Consider the following 18,051-nt stretch of genomic DNA (forward strand, 5'->3'; position numbering starts at 1 on the left):
ACAAATGGCTCCAAGCAAACTAAGTCCATTCAGTCGCCATTTTTTCACGATACGGACGCCACCATTAGGGAGCCAAACGTCCTCAATAAGCTGGGATTGGATCAACGTTACTGTTGCAACCAATCAGGAGTGAGCATGTTGGAAGACCATTTTTTAACATTCAACATGATTTTCTATTTAGCTGTACTCAAGGTGATTTAAATATCTCAAAGGCCAAATGGAAAATTCCACCTTAAAACCTTCCTGTCTCCTCAGTGAGACGTCTGCTTTGTCTGGACGTGATGAACGAGCCCTGAATGAATCAATTCTGCTTAGATATGCTCGCCTCCGGAGAGGCCAAGAAGGAGGACTGATGGATTTCAGAGTTCTTCAGCCCAAGGTTACCCTTGGCTGCTTTGTATCTGGAGGAGCAGAGTTCCCAGCAAATTCTCATTTCGTGATCATTTCAGGCCACAGAAGATCCGAAAAACCCAAAAAGAAGTCAGGAAGCTGACTGAACCAAATAACAAAAACAGGCTTTAGAGAGGTTAACCTTGATTCCTTCAGTGAAATAAATGCACACATGAAACCTGCTGCAAGCAAACAAACACTTCTCATCCACTTTTCTTTAAATATAGTTTTTCCATCTGTGGCCTAAAGGACTGGTGCCATGGTTGCTATGGAAACCAGATTTATTTCTTATCAGGATTTAAAAAGTATTCGTCCATCTCCATACTTGGTTTGGTGGTAAATCGATCTAGTGGTAATTAGTCTGTTGATTGATCAGCAGTGCAAGGATTAATATGCTTTGTATTATTTACAGACTCAACCTAAAACTGGTTTAATGAACATGAACCGACCAGGCAGGCACTTCTGCAGGGGTGCAAATCCAAACCATACTATCTCCACCACCGTGCCTTTTCCAAAGAAGCTGTAGCTTTTGATTAAGTGTCCGGAAGCCCTGATAATCACACCTCTACCACCATGCTTGCTAGAAGTCCACTTTAGCAAAGAGTTGCACCTTTTGTGGACATTTGAACTTTGAAAGGAGAAACTAAAATAATTAGTTTTATTTTTTCCACACAGGCAACGATGGATGTTCCGATGTCTCTGTTGTTGGTTTCCAGGATGAGGAGTGTTTCATCAGAAGACATCAGCAGGGGTGGAAGAACTTGGAGAAGGAGCAGAACCGTGGCCATCACTGTTGGCTGGAACCTGGATCCACACTGATGCCTTTGATTGTTCTCCAAATTCTTCAAACCAAACTGGTCAAACCTTTGCGTGCAGCTGTTTTTGTATGATGGTGCTGACCTGAATTAAAAATGAAACCCAGAAAATGTGAATTTTTGACCCCATAACTTCTGATTTAAAGTATTTTATAATTTCCGTTTTTCTCCTGAGTTCTTCTTGAAAAGGTTTACTGCCAACAGTGAAATATCTTTTCCAGCCATGTTTTCTACTCTGACCTGATGAAGTTTCATTGATGCTTTTTTTCAACGTCCTACTTCACCTTCTTACCTGTTCTTTGTCAAAAAGCTGTGCTCTCAAATTGCCTGCACACAGTTGGACGGTTCCAGAAGAAAAGGAGTCTTGTCAGGTTTCCTGATGGATGACAGAGTCCCCAACAGGAGCAGCAGCTTTACAGTGTGTTCTATTACACTTCAACCATGTACGAGACTAATGTGCGACTCAAAGCAACACCTCGCCCCAGAGATGTAGCACTTCATCTCCTGCCAGTTAATCTCTCCCTGTTGGCCTCAAGTCTTTGTCGACGTCTGTTCATGTTCACAGCCGCTCCTCAGGCAGTGAACGCACCGCCGCTGATCGCGGCTCCACATCTCCACCATGTGGAGGAGTAACTGTGGCGCACGCTGAATCACCAGGCGGGAATGAGCTTATTTGTTGTCATTGAACACGTTTTTAACGTCATTTGTTGCTTATATGAAGGAAAGCCAGTAGCTGCATGAAAACTGCTTTCATAATTACTAAAGTATTTAGTTTAATGACACCGTGCAGCTCGTTTCAGGAAACAGACATTACTGAGAAAATGTTTTAGCCGCTCTCTGCTCATTTGTCTTACCCCAAAAAATTCAAACCACAAATAAACCTAATTTTCAAACGAAAAGAAGCAGAATAAAAGCAAAATGCAGCTTCTTCTGATGATTGATTTCATTACAGTTTGTGCTGCCAGCAGCCGCTGTGTAAAAGGATTTTCTTCAGGGAAGGATTCTTGGGTCTGTGAAGGAAGTTATTTCTTTTCTTTGCAGATTTTATGAATTTTTTTTATGAGTGTCTGAAACTTTGGAGCTTTTTTTCTGTATGGACCACTGATGAATCTAGAGAACTTTTAGACATTTTCTTCCAGATGTGCCTCTGCGTTCTTGTTGCTCAGCAGCGTCTTTCATGGGTCTGTGCTTGTCCAGATTATCCGATCGTGAACTTTGACCTGAGTCCAGCGAGGTCTGCAGGTCTTTCCATCTTCTTATGCTTCTTCAGGAGCTCCTGGATGAGTCCTCCTCATATTTGTGGAATTTTATTGGTGGCTGGGTCCGGTAAAGGTCCTCCTCTGCAAAGTTCTGTGCATGTGAGGATGATGAGGTTCTCTGGAGTCTTAAAGCTGCCGAAGTTTGCGACTCTTTTTTCATTGAGACTTTTTCTCGTCTGTTTCTTCACATGAGAAGAAACAACTTCTGTTGATTTCAAAGGGGAAATAATTTTGCAGAAGAATAAAGAGGCAGAAAGTCTTAAGCATTTTATTTATATTTTATTTTTGTTTAAAAAGAGAAATCAAATCTGACAACTATTTTGGTTGAACATTTATGATGTAAAATGTAAGCATTGTAATAATTTGGTCGTTTCCTTCTTTTGTTTAATAGAAATGTACAGATATTAATCAAACCTAAACTAGAATTCAAAGTGTTTTTTTAGCATTGTCATGAATAATTAAGACAATGTTAGTAAAAGATCAACAAATAAATTAAATATTTGCCAATACAAGTTAGCAAACATTTGTCTTTCATAACCCAACAAAACCTCAACCTCACAATAGTTTTGACTGTAGCTTCACATGGCTCCATTTTACTGCTTATACAGACTTTATTTAAGAAAATGCTTATAATGTTAAAGGATAAAGTGATGGGTTTTGGTCTGTTTTTATCTTCTGTTGTTCTGGTCAGGGTTTGGCCTTGCAGAGATTTCCACTGGAATGACGGACACTGAGAAGGACTGACGGCGTGAAACGGAGATGTTTTGTTGCAACATTTTCTCTGGAAGTCGACTGGCTGTCAACGTGAAGCCAGAGAGAAAAGCTGCAAATGAAATCTGGAGCAGCGTAATGAGCTCGTCTGAGCAGAAAGGAGGGAAAAAGTCTGTCAGGAAAACAAAGACGTGGCCCGAATCCATCACTTTGAGGTGAGTCTGGCTGGAGTTCAGAGACAGACGCAATGATCTCATTCCACCACTTCAGAAGAGGAATGATGAAAATCAAAGAAACGATTAATGGGAATGAAAGAGTTCTTCACCTCTCTGGAATTAGACTCGTTCGGTGCAGAAAGGTGCTCCTGCTGGGGCTCCTCCCCATCGTCACGCGCTGCTCTCTGGTTCCTTGGGGTCTCCTCTGGGAGTGTGCAGAGACACGCTGACCTTTGACAGCGAGGCCCGATATTCAGTGTCTGAACACAGAGCCTGGACGGCCTCCGCTCCGTCGGGTCCGGGGTTCTCCTCCGCAGACGCCCTGCAGTGGAGGATGAGTGGCGGCAGGGGGATGCTGCGGGCCAGCTCCTCCAAGTGGCGGGCAAACTCCATGGTCTTAAACTGCGTGACTTTGGCGAGCTCCTGAGTCTTGGCTGACGTGATGATGGGGATCTTCTTGGCGATGTCGAAGGCCCTCTGCAGCTTCTCCGCGCCCTCGGTGCGGAAGAACTCGTTGATGACCTTCTCGGTCTCCTTCAGGTGGCTGCTGACCATGCACAGCCGTGCCACGTTCAGGATGATGGTGATGGTGAACGCCACCAGGCACACGGTGACGAAGTACAGCCCCAGCCCGCTGTCAGTGTAGGCCACGCGCAGAGTGACGGTGTGGTTTCTGTCGGGAGCCACGCCGCTGGAGGCCACGCAGGTGTAGCGGCCGCGGTCCTCGAAGGAGACAACCGTGATGTTGAGGACACCCTTCTCCTGGATCTGCCACTTCTCTCCTGAAACCAAAGCGAAAAGGAGAAAAAACTCAAACATTTCTGCTCTTATGATAGAAACGGGCCACTAAATCCATCACAGCCCTATAATGGACTAGATGTGTTTGAGGGTATTTCAGGAACTGCAGTCAGGATACGACCCCAAATGCATCCATCCTCCTTCTGAGGCTCCCAGTCTAATCTTTGTAATGTTGTCAGAGGAAACAAGCATTTGATCCTCCTGTCATCCAGCGTCTTCTGAAAATTGAGTCGAATCCTCCAGGAAGACGCTGTCCGCCTCTGCCTTTGAGGATAATCTTTAAAGCAGTTTTTAACTAAGAAGATGTGAAGTCACAACAGCTGACATCCTCACAGAAACCACAAATGTATCAAAGATCCTCTAATAATCCATAAATCCTGCAAAAAACAAACAGAAAGGAGTTTGTGCACACAGACGCTTAGTCCACAGTCTTTGTGAAATAACCTGTAAACATTTCAGAGCAGTCTGTCGTTTTGTTCCTCCTTCCTGTGACCTGCAGGGCGGCGGGCCTAGAAAAGCTGGAAAACATTTTTTGAGTTGATCAAAGAACTTTCCTTAAAAACATCTACAGAGCTTTGCATCAAACTGACTCCTATAGTTCTTAAAGCTCTGCTGTCCCCTTTATTTCCATCTGCAACTGTTTTGTTGAGATCAAACTGTCATTTGCTTAACGTCTGACTGAGTCCATTTAGGAACCTCACGAAAAAAAACACAAAACATGCACACAAATAGACAGCATGTAATGGGGGTTTGGAGTAGAAGCGGCTTTTAATGATAACAGTAAATTAATGTCATAAAACTTCAAATTGGGGTTTGAATAAATAAAACATGGCATGACAGCAAATGACAAGATCTGTGCTGTTTGTTGTTGTTGTTTTTAACACCAACTTTAAGGTCACTGCACACCTGATCAGCCTGCTCTGCCCTGATGAAAGCCACTGATGCCACTAACCCTAACCCTGCCAAAGTACAGTTCAGAGGACAGGAGGAAGCGGTTTCAGCTTCACAAATCTGGTTTCACGTCAGCCACTGATTCCCCCAAAAGCACACAGATCTGGTGAATCCCTTTGTCTCTGTAATCTTTGTCTCACTTCAGTGTTTCCATGAGCAGAAGGTTCTCTTTGTCCCTCTTTGCAGCATCGGCGTCTCTGTGACACGAAGACTGCAGACGTTTGTGGCTGAAAATGTTTGCAGCTGCACTTCAGACAGGTAAACCGTGGCTGCAGTCTTGCCTCACCTTTGAAGACTCACTTCGCCAAATTCATCCATTTCTGCTTTTCTCAGTTTTTGCACATTTTGCCGGCGCTGTCATAACAACATATTTATTCATTTTACCTGCTTAAAATGCAAAAAACTAATATTTACTGTAATGAAATTTTTTATACGGTTTTTCACAAAGTCTCAACTTTTTTTGTTTTGTCTGAATGCTATAGTGATTTCAAAATAAAAGCAGCTGAAATCTGGACTCCTTCCTACCTTCCATGACCAGAGCGCCTTTGGAGTTGTACCACTTGACCTCGTCGTGAAATCCACTCACGTTGCAGACAATGAGTGCGCTGGACCCCTCCTTCGCCACGACGTCCAGCGTGGAGGGGGTGGCGGGCGGCTGCACGGGGGCCACTGTGGCCCCTGAGCTGTTAGGAGCAACATCTGCCGCCCCGCCAGCAAGCAGCAGAGCAGCCAGCAGCAGGTGGAGCATCAGCGGGGATGGAATGAGGGCAGGATCTGCAGCATCACGGAGACCAGACAAACCTGCAGAACAGGAAACCGTCACATTCAAACTGGAAAAGGGTTTCCTTCTAAAAGTTAAAGGTTTAATCTTGAAAGCTGTTCTGTCAACTATAAGAATAAAGTCTGAATCTTCTTTTGTCTCGTATCCTAAAGTACAAGATGTCCAGATAAAGAACTTCTGAGTTTCCTCAGTCCTTCACATTTCTGTCAAATTCAGTAAAGAATAAAGTTATTTTTCCTTAAAAGGATTTTTTTTAAAAAGTGGTAAGAGGGGGGGGCAGCTGCCCCCTTCACAGCAGTGAGCCCTAAAAACACGAAAGTGCTGCTTTCCAGCATTAAATCTCCCCCAGGAGGCGAGATTCTCTACCAAACGGGACGAACCTCTAACTACTATTGACGTGTCTCTAACGTCGATCATTCTGTTTGTTCTTCTTCACACCATTACTAAAGTCTCGCGGTCTTTGTTGATTAAGTGGAAAACGTGTCTAAAACGTTCATCAGCTGAATAAAGAACCACATCAAACAAGAGTCACGGGGACAAAGTGCCTTAAAGTCCACGAATGAGACGAAAACAGACCTTCTGACCGCTGATCGCTGAGACGAGTCACGCAAACCTGCTGAACCCGCGGCTTCCTGGCTCAGGTGAGACGGAAGGGGCGTGGTTTCAGCATCACAGGTACACAGGTCGAAGCCGAGACTCCTGCAAGATTAAAATTGGTTTTAAAATATGTTCGATTACAATGTGAAACGGCGCGTTTTAGAAGCTAGCGCTAAAATACGAGTTTCATTAAAAAGATTAATTAAAAAAATAAAAACGTGATGATATCTACACCCACATTAAACATGTCGAGCCTGGCTGTGTGTTTATTCTAAAATGTTCGATAAAATTTGTTTTAAATTAGCTTTCAAACGCGTGTTTTTTGTTTGTTTGTTTGTTGTTTTTTATTGACAAGTGCTTCTATTTTCTTTGTTCTGCCCAAAGACCTGAAGGGGAAAAAAGAACCGGTGTGCTGAAAAGAGTTAAAAGGACCCTAACCCCAACCCAGACATGAGCGGTGACCGCTGCTGCACAGGCACATCTGGGATTAATCCACTGCTTTCACTGCTTTGCAAATGAGCACAACAAACACCTTGGTTTTTGTCAGGCTGTTCTAGTTTTTTTTAGTATCTGTCAGGTTGCTGTTTCATATTTTTGTGGAAGTTGTTTCATAAAAAACCATCAAGTTCAGAACAAAAAAAGAAGAGAGAAAGACAGAACATTCCTGTTTTTCAGATAGTTTAATTTCTTGAAAAGATATTTTTTTTTTATTATAAATCCCTGGTCCAGATGACAGACGGCTGTCTGCAGTGGCGGCTCTACACTAACTTACTCCCTGGGCGAGTAACCCCACCAGCGCCCCCCCCCCCCCCCCCCCCCGCACACATACAAAATTTGACAACATCCTGTTGTGTTCCCTATCTTCTATTTAGCCATTTTACACAAAAAATACATGCATTTTCTAGACTCGTATTACAGGGGGGTCAAACTCAGTCACACAGGGGGCCTAAGTTAAAACATGCTTAAGGTTTTGGGCCAAAAAAGATAAACATTTACTGATCACACTAAAGCTAAACTTTTAAACCTTTTAAACTGAACTTTTTCAACATAAATATGAAAAAAAAACAGGAACACAAGTTAACTTAAACCCTAAATAACTTGTAATATTTTGCTCTCCATAGAAATATATTCTGTCAAAATTATACAAATATGAACATGCTGCAGAACAAAACAAAGAAAGCCTGGAAATATTAATAAGAAATTACAAATCAAATATTTCCGTATTTTTTGCTCTTTAATCATTTTTTAAAGCTTTTTTTTTAGAGCTGGACTACTGCTTCATTTTTAGCAATAATTTCTTAATGTGTGACGTCCTGTGTGTGTCTTTGTGAAACATATCAGAGGGATTAGATCTAAAAAAAAACTTATTGTGATTAATATTTTTAGGTCTTATAAAACATTAAAGACTAAATCATAGAATTCATCAGTGGGATTACTCCAAAAATATTTGGCATTTCCCTAAATTTGTGCAACACCAACAGCAGAAATCCTCCAAAAAAACTCAATCCATAAAAAATGGTCTGCACCCAGCACCCCTGTTACGGTTTCTGTTTCTTTGCCCTTGTGGTTTGTTTCCTGTTTGTTCTGGCATGTTTTGAGTTTAACTTCCTGTTTTATTTTGTAGGGTTTCCTGCTTCGTTTTTGTTGTGAGTTTTTCTTTGGTTCCCCATCCTATGGAGTTAATTCAGTCTCAATAATCAGAAATGCACACAACCGGTTTTACAAATACACACGCTCCGATTCACAAATGTCATTTTATGCAAACGTGAAAAATAAATTCGGAAATACACACCCTGTGTTTCACAAACACACAGATTGTGTTTCACACATGCACACTAAATGTTTTACAAATGCACAATAAGTGTTTCTCACAAATGTGCACACTGTTTTTCACAAAAACATTTTAGAAATTCACAATAAATGTATCAGAAATGCACAGTAAGTGCTTCACAAACGTGATTTTTAGGTACACATGTGATGTGAACTCACAGATCATTCGAACTGCAGACTGTGCATTCAAAATCCCGTTCTCATTTGTGAATCTCCCCGTGTGTGTGAGAGATTTTTCTACGGTGAATATTGAGACTCATCTGACGGAGCGGGTCAACTAATGTCACCATTGGCTAGTGAATCTGTCAATCAAACTCATCGGGAAAGCAGGCGGGTTCGCTTTTAGCCAATCGTATGGCCCCTTACACTTTCTCTACGCTTTCTGCAGGTGTCAAAAGCCCCGCCCATATTTGATTCTGTACCAGTCGGTCGTTAGCGTGTTAGCCTTAGCATGGCTTGTCGGTTTATTGCCTTCGGTTGTCAAAAATTACTGGCTTGTGCAACTTTTCAGTGGACCTGGGAGCAAGGCAACAGTGGTTGAATGCAGTTGACATTGAATCCATCGAACTCTGTACTGGTCATGAGATTTAAAATGAACGTTTCACTCGGGATTGTTTGTACGTTATTTATTCTCTTAGCTTTCATGCTAGCGTCATTTCAACACTCAGACACGGTTTTGATCATATGAAGGTGGAGGAGAAAAATCTTCAACTTCCACAGGTTTTGTGGAGAAACTGGCATCACTTTGCTCCGTACCACGCAGTGGGACTACATTACCTCAAGTTCATCTCACTGTCAATCACAGACGCCCAATATACACCTCCCCTGCTCAGCCCGAAGTCACTTTGCTTGTCCTTAATTTTATTTTTTTAATAACTCAAATGTCAGTGATTTTATATTGTAACCATATACATATACACCTCTTGGCCAGGTCACCCTTGCAAAAAAGATCCTCATCTCTCTGGGTTTTATAGCTGGTTAAATACTACACAACAAAAGATGGTCATAGAACAACAAAGTGCAAACATTCACCCTTTATTGCAGAGTAAAATTCAGTGAAAACATGGACAGATTAAAACATCAAAATTTAAGCAAATGTGGGATCTCTACTGATTTGAATTTTATTTAAACTGGAACTAATTTTCATAACTTCCTTACATACAATGAAGTCCCTTGAACAATACAGCAGTATTGATTTGAACTCTGTCTTACTCCCCTCAGTCTCTCTTCTTCTGTATGTAATTATGTCGCCTAAATTAAGTTCTAAACACACTGGACAGTAAAGATGTAGGTCCACTCCCAAACGGTCTGAATTCCACAATGGATTGATGTCGTCTTGCAGTTCCAACATTTGTGGACCCAGAAGAGGACTGTCCCATACCAGGACATTGATCCCAGGATGAGGTTCAGCCATGGATCCACTCTCCTCCCATTCAATCTCTGGAGCCAGCATACCCTGACAAAAAAAAAAAGATACTGTTTATGAACAGCACTGTTTTTTTTGTGTTTTAGATTATGTAGGAACAGTGACCGACTAATAATAACTTATATTGTTGCTTGCAGGCAGACCTCATATCTCCATAACTGTTTATAATTTGCAAATAAGTGAACCTTAACAAAGTAGTGACATTAGTACATCTGATGGCTCATAATGCCATGCATTGTGATGCATTTTGAACTTGCAGATGTGCTATTCTTCCTACAAACAAACAATTTAGGGAAATTGTTTGCACCACACAACAATAATCCTTTTCATTCATTTTCGATGAATATTCACTGTAGTCATTATGATTTCATGATACTCTTCTTGATACTTTCCACTTTAGTCAAACTGCACACAAATCAGTTGTCCAGTACAGTGAGATTAAATAAAGCATTTACCCGGGGATCAGAAACAGGGTTCTGGGTCAAGCCCAACTGCCACAGCTGATTTGGTGTCATGCTTTGCTCCGTCCTGATTGGATGGCTGTCCCACGCGTCACTAAAGACATCCAAACTGGCCTGAATGCGTGGTAGGAAAATATAGTGGCAGCAGAACACGTGATGTGACTGATATTGAGCAAGTCTTGGTCCTCAAGAGAGTGCAGGATGTTGTAATATAAACCAGTAACACTCACGAAGACATCACACCAGAGGAGCTCAATCCTGTATTTGGAAAAAAGCAAAAAGAAATATTATATTGTCAGATTTATTTTTAATACATCATTCACTTTTATGTATCAGGGCTCCAGACTAACTTTTTTCACTAGGAGCATAGTGGCCCCTAACTGAAAATTTTAGGGGCACAACCAGAAAATTTAGGGGCGCATACCGTAAATCAACATTCTAACCAAATCTACTAATTTCCACTGTATTACTAATAAATACTTTAATAATAGATGCAGAAATTACAATGTGCTGTTTCTAATTCAGTGTCATATTTTATTCTGCACTTTTGAAGATGCAACAAGAAGGTAAACTGACATCACCATCGCTGTCACGACAGTACAACTAAGTAAAAATAGTAAAAAAAATACCATACATTTAGAATAAAAAAAAGTTTTTAGTAACAAGTGATTACCGTAGTAACCTTTCGTAATTTCACAGTTTCAAACAATACTTAAATGTATGTAAATATTAGAGGATTGAAATTCATGTTGGTGACACCAAATAGGTTCAGCCAAGATGCACAATAAGCGTGTTTGAGATCACCCAGATGGACGCAACACTGCACAGATCACCTGGGGCCTGTTTCAGAAAGGAGGTTCAACCAACTCTGAGGTTGAACTTGAACTCTGAGTTGGTCAATCGGGAGATTAACAACTCTGAGTTTTCTGTTTCAGAGAAGCTGATCGGAGTTAGGTCAATCAACTCTGAGTGGACTGATTCGGAGTTTAGCGTGCGCACCGCGACTATAAGAAGCCATTATCAATGGAGCGCAGATATCACGAGTCACCATGGCAACCGTGAAAAAAAGAGGTCTGCCTATTTTTTGCCAGCTGAACTTGACGTGCTGCTGCAGAGTTACAGTGAATATGAGCACATATTCCAGAAGAAAAGCAACACCGCTGCATCTGCAAAACAGAGACAGTTAGCGTGGAAAACATAGCTGCTCAAGTTAATGCCTAAGTTTGCATTTAAATCATTGTTATAAAATATTGGCTGTAATAATTTTTTAAATAGTGTAAGGTGTGAAATAAAAAATGGTGATATTTAGGTGTACTTTTGAAGTCTCATTCCTGGTGTAAATGCATGAAATGCTGCATAGTGACAGAACCAATCTGGGGGAAAATGCATTTAACGTCGGTAATGTTTAAAGGACTTTCTTGTTAACCTTCCCCTTTTGCAAACGTTGGTCATTTTAATATTAATACATGCAATTGTGTTTTTAAAAGTGAACTTTTGTCTACTGTTGAACCTTTCGCTGCGCGAAGACTTCTCCTTTCTTTTCTCTCGTCTTTCCGACCGTGGTCAGAAGCGCAGGGGAGATTTCCTTCAGGGCCACCGTAGAATTCTCCTTCGGGGTTCACTTCCCGTCGGAAACCCTCAACCTCCAGAGCGGATTAAGAATGACTCCAAAACAGTTATTCTGGGAATGACACCTTCTCTTTATTTAACTAAGTGCTCCATCCTCCGAACACACAATATATACCACGCACACACCTTCGCTCCGTGCTCACCCCCCCCCCCATCTGCACCTGCAATCGCACCCCGCTCAGCACACACACACTGCAACACTACCCTTGTATTGATCAAGTGGTATAGGTTTATATGGGATTAAGAAAGTAAGCAGTACTACTAGCAAATTGTGTTTCCAAAAAGTAATTGTTACATTAATTTAATTCAATGTCCCTGATTTCATTTTCATGTAGATGCAATCCTGCAGGAATTAAAAGAACATGGCAGCAGCTAAAAATGAAGTATAAAAACATAATTCAATCAGGTCAAATTTGAGTATGTCATGGATGTAAGCTTTGTTGACAATATTTGACATATGAAACATCTACATGGCAATACCTAATGTTGTTTTCATTGTATATATGTAATTGACTGCAACGAAAAACGGTAACGCTCAAACAAAAACGTATGGAGCAATGACAAAAAATTGAGTCTTCTCAAAATCCTCACACGACGTAAATGTAATTCTCTAGGAATTAATGCAGCCTCCTCGTCTATTGGGTCCTCCAAAAAAGGACAAGCCATTCTTGTCACTTGTCTCTGTGTGACGGAAATTTGGGCAATGAAGGTTAAAGCAAAAAATACCGCTTCGTCTTTAAAAAGGGGAGGGGACCGGCAGAAACCTTGAGTTTAGAGAATAAAACCTGCTCCCGACCAGGTTAGGTTCACAGCATAAGTAACCATGGACACTGACTCAGAGTATAAGTTACCTCTCTTTCAGAAACGGGTTTGACTTACTCTGCTTTCTCTGGTTTAACAAACCTCCCATTCTGAAACGGAAAACCCAGGGTTTCCCTGATTCCAGGGTTAACGCACTCAGAGTTTACACTTAACCTCCTTTCTGAAACAGGCCCCTGGTGTGTGACGTATATTTTTGTTTTTGCTCCAACATCACCTGTCAATCAAAACAAAAATATCACGAGAAAGGGGTGAGAGCAAGACACCAATCAGAGCGAACGCAGCTGGAAATTTAGTATTGAACTGACTAAAAGCTGCCCTACAGACTACAAAACAATGCATTATGGGACATGCGTCTTGATGGGTTTTTTGTAGTTCACTGATCAATTAAAATAATTTAAAATACCAACTGATTAAAAAAAGGCTACATCCATTACAAAACATTAAAATAATTATAAAAGATGTAATATCACAGATCATACTTAGGGGGAGAGGCATATTAAAACGAAATTGAATGTTAAGGACAACTCCTAATTCCTGGTCTCTTTCAGTCTCGCTGCAGTTTCGATTTCATGCGAGTTTGAGACCCCTGCTGTACACTCTGTCACTGGTACACTAGCTGCAGGTCGGAAGAACGAATCAATAGTTCGCTTGCTCATAGCTCAGACGCACATATCAGGTTGTGATGATATTTGTCTCCGTTTCCTTCCCACAGATGTTTACGCGCGCTCGATTATCTCTAGGCCCCGCCCCTCCACATATTTTAGCCACTTGCAGTGACTTTCCCTATTCTTCTCACACGCAGTGGCCGCCTCAGGCATCACTCAATGAAACGCGAGTGTGTGCTCGCGTGTGCTCCAGTCTCATGAGTATTCGCGCGAGTGTGTGTGTCTGCCTGCGTGTGTGTGCGCTCGCGTCTCATTGATGATTTCATCTCTCATTTCATCGATCATTGACGTGCTCCTTTCATGTTTAATGTATAAAAAATACGGAGGGTGGAGGAGGCAAATTTACTGGTAGCACATGTGCGACTGGGTGTAAAATTCAGTCGCACACTCTCAAATTTTGGTCGCAAAATGCGACCAAATGGACGCAGTCTGGAGCCCTGTGTATATATTAAAGCTTCTAAAACTAGGTTCAACTCACCGTTGATTGTGTGTACACTTTTCCCACAATGAAGCCGTTTGTGTCAGTTGTACGTACTGTGAGCATTAACTCGGCTATGCCCACGTTTTCTCCTCCGTGATCTCCTCTCACCCTGACAATAACATGAAAATCAAGTCTCAAACACATAATTACAAATGCATCGCCAATACGGTACACATCAGTTTAAAATGTAATGTTCTTATGTATGATGCCAATAAGTAGAATTTCTAGGTTAGATAAATTGCAGGAGTGGGTTACATGTATCACTGGGGAAAAAATTGAGGCGAGAGACTGAGGGGGGGGGTAAAATGTTATTCATGAGGGGAAAGAGTTTTAGAGTTGCCTTTGTTTTCAGAGGAGTCTAAAAAAAGTTATTTTATTTTTGTACAAATAACCAAGTACTTATACTGCCTGATATGTGAATAAAAGATTTCTTTATGAATGACATGAATACCTCAGAGGAAAGCCATAAACGTTCACAGCGTCACTGAAGAAGGCCAAGTGGGTGTCTGCACAGTTGTTGTCTGCTATCTTCAGGTACAGGATACATGGAATACAAGTACAAATACTTTCAACTGTCAGATATTTACAGGGGCAAAAATGCTAAATTCCCAATTGACAGGTAAAACAGTAATACAATAGGATGATAAAATATCAAATAGAATAGAATAGAATTGAATAGAAGGGTATTTAATAATCCCTGAGGAAATTTTTTAAAAATGGCCATCTTAAAAAAACACATAAACACACATGCATTACAAATAGAAATATCACAAAATAAAAAAATTGATAATAAAGGTAAATAATTGGAAAATCAGTGGGTAAAATTAAAAGAAATTACTTGTAAGATGCCCTGCCAGAGAGTTGTATTGCCTGATTGTTATTCCTAGAGAATAAATAAAAACACAACAAACATGGATTAGATCATTTAGCTGTATGATCTTAAATTACATAATTTTCAAATATATGAAAGGGGAATTTTTTTAAAACACTCTTGCTATGATAACTTGAGCTTGTAGTAAAGAACACCTTTAAAAAAAAATCAGAGACAAGACACTGATCACAGGAAGCCTGTGTGTAATACTTACAGTAACTTCTACTCAAATCACTGTTGACAGCTGATTTCTCCCATCCGCCCTTTCTGTGACTACTTATCGACTACAAAACAGCCTAAAAACATAATGTTTGGGATTCTTGTCATTACGTCATTGGAAGTAAAGAGATACGGGGATTTTAGTGGCTGTCACTCTGACACAATCTCACAGGGCTGGTCATCACAATGAATACGGGTTCTAACGTTAGAAACTTAATGAGGCTTCTTTCATTCAACAGTGGATTCATGTATGTTATATTTAAAAAATGTCGTTTTCATGAATGTCATATGAATTAACTTTGTTGCACAGTCCACCCCGTCTTAAAGTCTGGGTTGTGAAAATGCTGTGTCTAACTTTAACCCGGATCGCGTTTACATAAAGGCAGCACACGGAACAACTAGCTAGTTAGCATAGCATAGCATCAGTGTTTAAACAAATCGCCGTCTCCAAATCAATACTTTTTATTAAACTTTCTTTGCTGCTGTAAATCCGGCATGCTTTTCCCCTTAGTTCTATCTGAATCATGTTAAGAACCTACAGATCATTGGCTATAGACACTAGCTTGAACCGACACCAGCTTGAACTTCACTCACACTCACAGGCAGACACAACTTGCACAGGGTAAGCAAAACAAAGCTGAGCTAATTTGCGGTGGGGGTACTCTGCAAACGACTCGGCTGCAGTGTTCATAAAGCATTCACACATGTCACTTGGCAAAGGAGAACGCTTCAACTTAGTATTCAATAACATTACAGGACGTACAACGAGGGAATGATCAAATGCATTACTTACGGGCTGAGACTGATCCCGTTCAGAAGACCTCTCCGCCATGTTTGCCGCCCGCGTCCTCCCAACTGCTGTGCTGAACAGCTCCCTCCCTCGTCACTTTGAAAGTGAGGAGTGTAAGGGGCCATTCGATTGGCTAAAAGCGAACCCGCCTGCTTTGCCGATGAGTTTGATTGACAGATTCACTAGCCAATGGTGACATTAGTTGACCCGCTCCGTCAGATGACTCTCAATATTCACCGTAGAAAAATCTCTCACACACACGGGGAGATTCACAAACGAGAACGGGATTTTGAATGCACAGTCTGCAGTTCGAATGATCTGTGAGTTCACATCACATGTGTACCTAAAAATCATGTTTGTGAAGCACTTACTGTGCATTTCTGATACATTTATTGTGAATTTCTAAAATGTTTTTGTGAAAAACAGTGTGCACATTTGTGAGAAACACTTATTGTGCATTTGTAAAACATTTAGTGTGCATGTGTGAAACACAATCTGTGTGTTTGTGAAACACAGGGTGTGTATTTCCGAATTTATTTTTCACGTTTGCATAAAATGACATTTGTGAATCGGAGCGTGTGTATTTGTAAAACAGATTGTGTGCATTTCTGATTATTGAGACTGAATTAACTCCATACCATCCTAACTGATTGTGTTCACCTGTGTCTCGGTTGTCTGTATGTATTTAAGTCTTGTCATTCCCTTCCTCTTGGGCTGGTCCATAGTATGTTAGTCTGCTCCCCCGGTTTGGGGGGTTTAGTGTTTCGAGTTTCTAGCCTGCAATCTGCAGTGGTTTTGGTTTTGTGTCCTTAGTTTTGTTTATTAAAGCCCCCGTTCCCCTGCAACCTCCTGCCTCCTCTCGCTCTCTGCGCCTGGGTGCTTCCTCCCTTCTCCCCCCGTAACAATCCCTCCCCCTCCCCTTCCCTCTGACACACGCGGCTCCGTCTCCATGACGACAGGCGCAGCTGCGGCCCAGAGTTGATTGTCAGATAGAAAATGACTCCCAATCACCTGTTAGTGTGATTCAGCCAGCCACCGGTGAGTTGCGCCCCCCTCTCGAGTTTTTTGACTTATGTTCCAAAGACTACCGCAAAGAGGTGTGGCCGCAAGCGTCTTGCAGCAGAGGGCGGTGGTCACGTGCGCGTCGGGTCTGCTGTGTCGGAGCAAGGAATTGTGGGAAATAATCCCCATTGCCTGCTTTTGTCGAAATTGGGTTGAGCATGGGGGTTTTTTCTGCCTAATTCCTTTTCATGTGCCTGTTTTACGTTGTTTCACTCTGAGTTATTTCATCTTTTTTTTTTTTTTTTTTTTTTTGGACCATAAGTGTGAAGGGGAAACAGGATGAAGACATTCTTAATAGTCTGATGTGTCAAGATAAAAGTGTTATGTGTCGGCAGCTGAAGCAATTTCAAATTAAAAGCACAAAGTTTACTCTTTGAATATAGTAGCTTCTTTGAATATAGTAGCACATTATGTAAAACGCATCGGACATGGCAAATGCCGCCCCCTATGAAGTGCATATCAAAAACCGCCACTGGCTGTCTGTCAAAAACGCTCTTCATCAGCTGTGTTTTTTCTGGCTTTCATGACCGCACTATGGCGTCACTCTGTGAGCTGCAAAGAGATTGGTCGTTATCCCGGAAGAGCGGCAGGTTACGTCACCGCCCACCTGCAGCAGAGTCCTCGTTAAGGGTAATTAGGAGCAGGTGCGCCACAGCCTTTGGTCCTGCGGGATGTGTCTGTGCTGGAGCTTCAGGTCAGCGGTTCTTCATTCTGCTCGGTTGGTTTTGTGGTTTTTCTGCTTTTCACCCTGAACCTTGGAGTCAAATGGGATGTTTTATGGAGCTGCTGTTCTGCTGTGAGGACTTTGTGCTTCCTTCACCCAGAACATCAGACAGAGAAGCAGAAGGTTTTGTTTGTAAAAGGCCTGAAGCTTTCATTCATGCGCACAAAAACGGAAAAAGTTTGATTTAGGGTTAAGTATTTTCTAATTAAATTTTTAAATAACTATCGAATGATCTCTCTATGAAAATCTATATGAAATATGCATTTTAAAATTGTAAAAAGAAATCAATATAACCTAAAATGTGTATTTCAAAATCTCTTTAGTGTATTCCACAGACATTACAGATTTGTTGTGAAGTTAACAGATTTTACAGAAGTCTGATCCTCAACAGTGCAGCAGAGAACATTCTGCTTCGTTTGAGATCCTACATAAAAAATGCGTTCCTCAGCGTCCAATCAAATGGAATCGGTTCAACAATGCATAATGTGTAGTTTTTAGATTTTAAAATGTCCTCCAAGTGCACCAGCCTCATCGATTTTGGCGCTTGCCTCCGG

The 18,051-nt window shown here is 41.4% G+C and overlaps 1 protein-coding gene across 2 annotated transcripts; it reads right to left on the reverse strand.

The window, feature by feature from the left end:
- Positions 1-2,730: 2,730 nt before the first annotated feature.
- On the reverse strand, positions 2,731-16,745 carry LOC101165371 (microfibrillar-associated protein 3-like). Of its 2 annotated transcripts, XM_004084735.5 has the most exons (4): positions 16,723-16,745; positions 6,497-6,619; positions 5,665-5,940; positions 2,731-4,172 (listed from the first exon to the last, which is right to left on the reverse strand). In XM_004084735.5, the coding sequence occupies exons 3-4, from the start codon at positions 5,885-5,887 to the stop codon at positions 3,562-3,564; spliced, it is 834 nt and encodes a 277-aa protein (XP_004084783.1). In that variant the 5' UTR covers positions 5,888-5,940; positions 6,497-6,619; positions 16,723-16,745; the 3' UTR covers positions 2,731-3,561. The 2 variants fall into 2 exon arrangements, with proteins under 2 accessions (XP_004084783.1, XP_078787015.1); XM_078930889.1 differs by lacking the exon at positions 16,723-16,745 and having other exon boundaries at positions 6,301-6,501.
- Positions 16,746-18,051: the final 1,306 nt, after the last annotated feature.

The sequence above is a fragment of the Oryzias latipes genome, chromosome 14, assembly GCF_053564925.1.
Source record: "Oryzias latipes strain Hd-rR chromosome 14, Olatipes_Hd-rR_3.1".
Lineage (NCBI taxonomy): Eukaryota > Metazoa > Chordata > Actinopteri > Beloniformes > Adrianichthyidae > Oryzias > Oryzias latipes.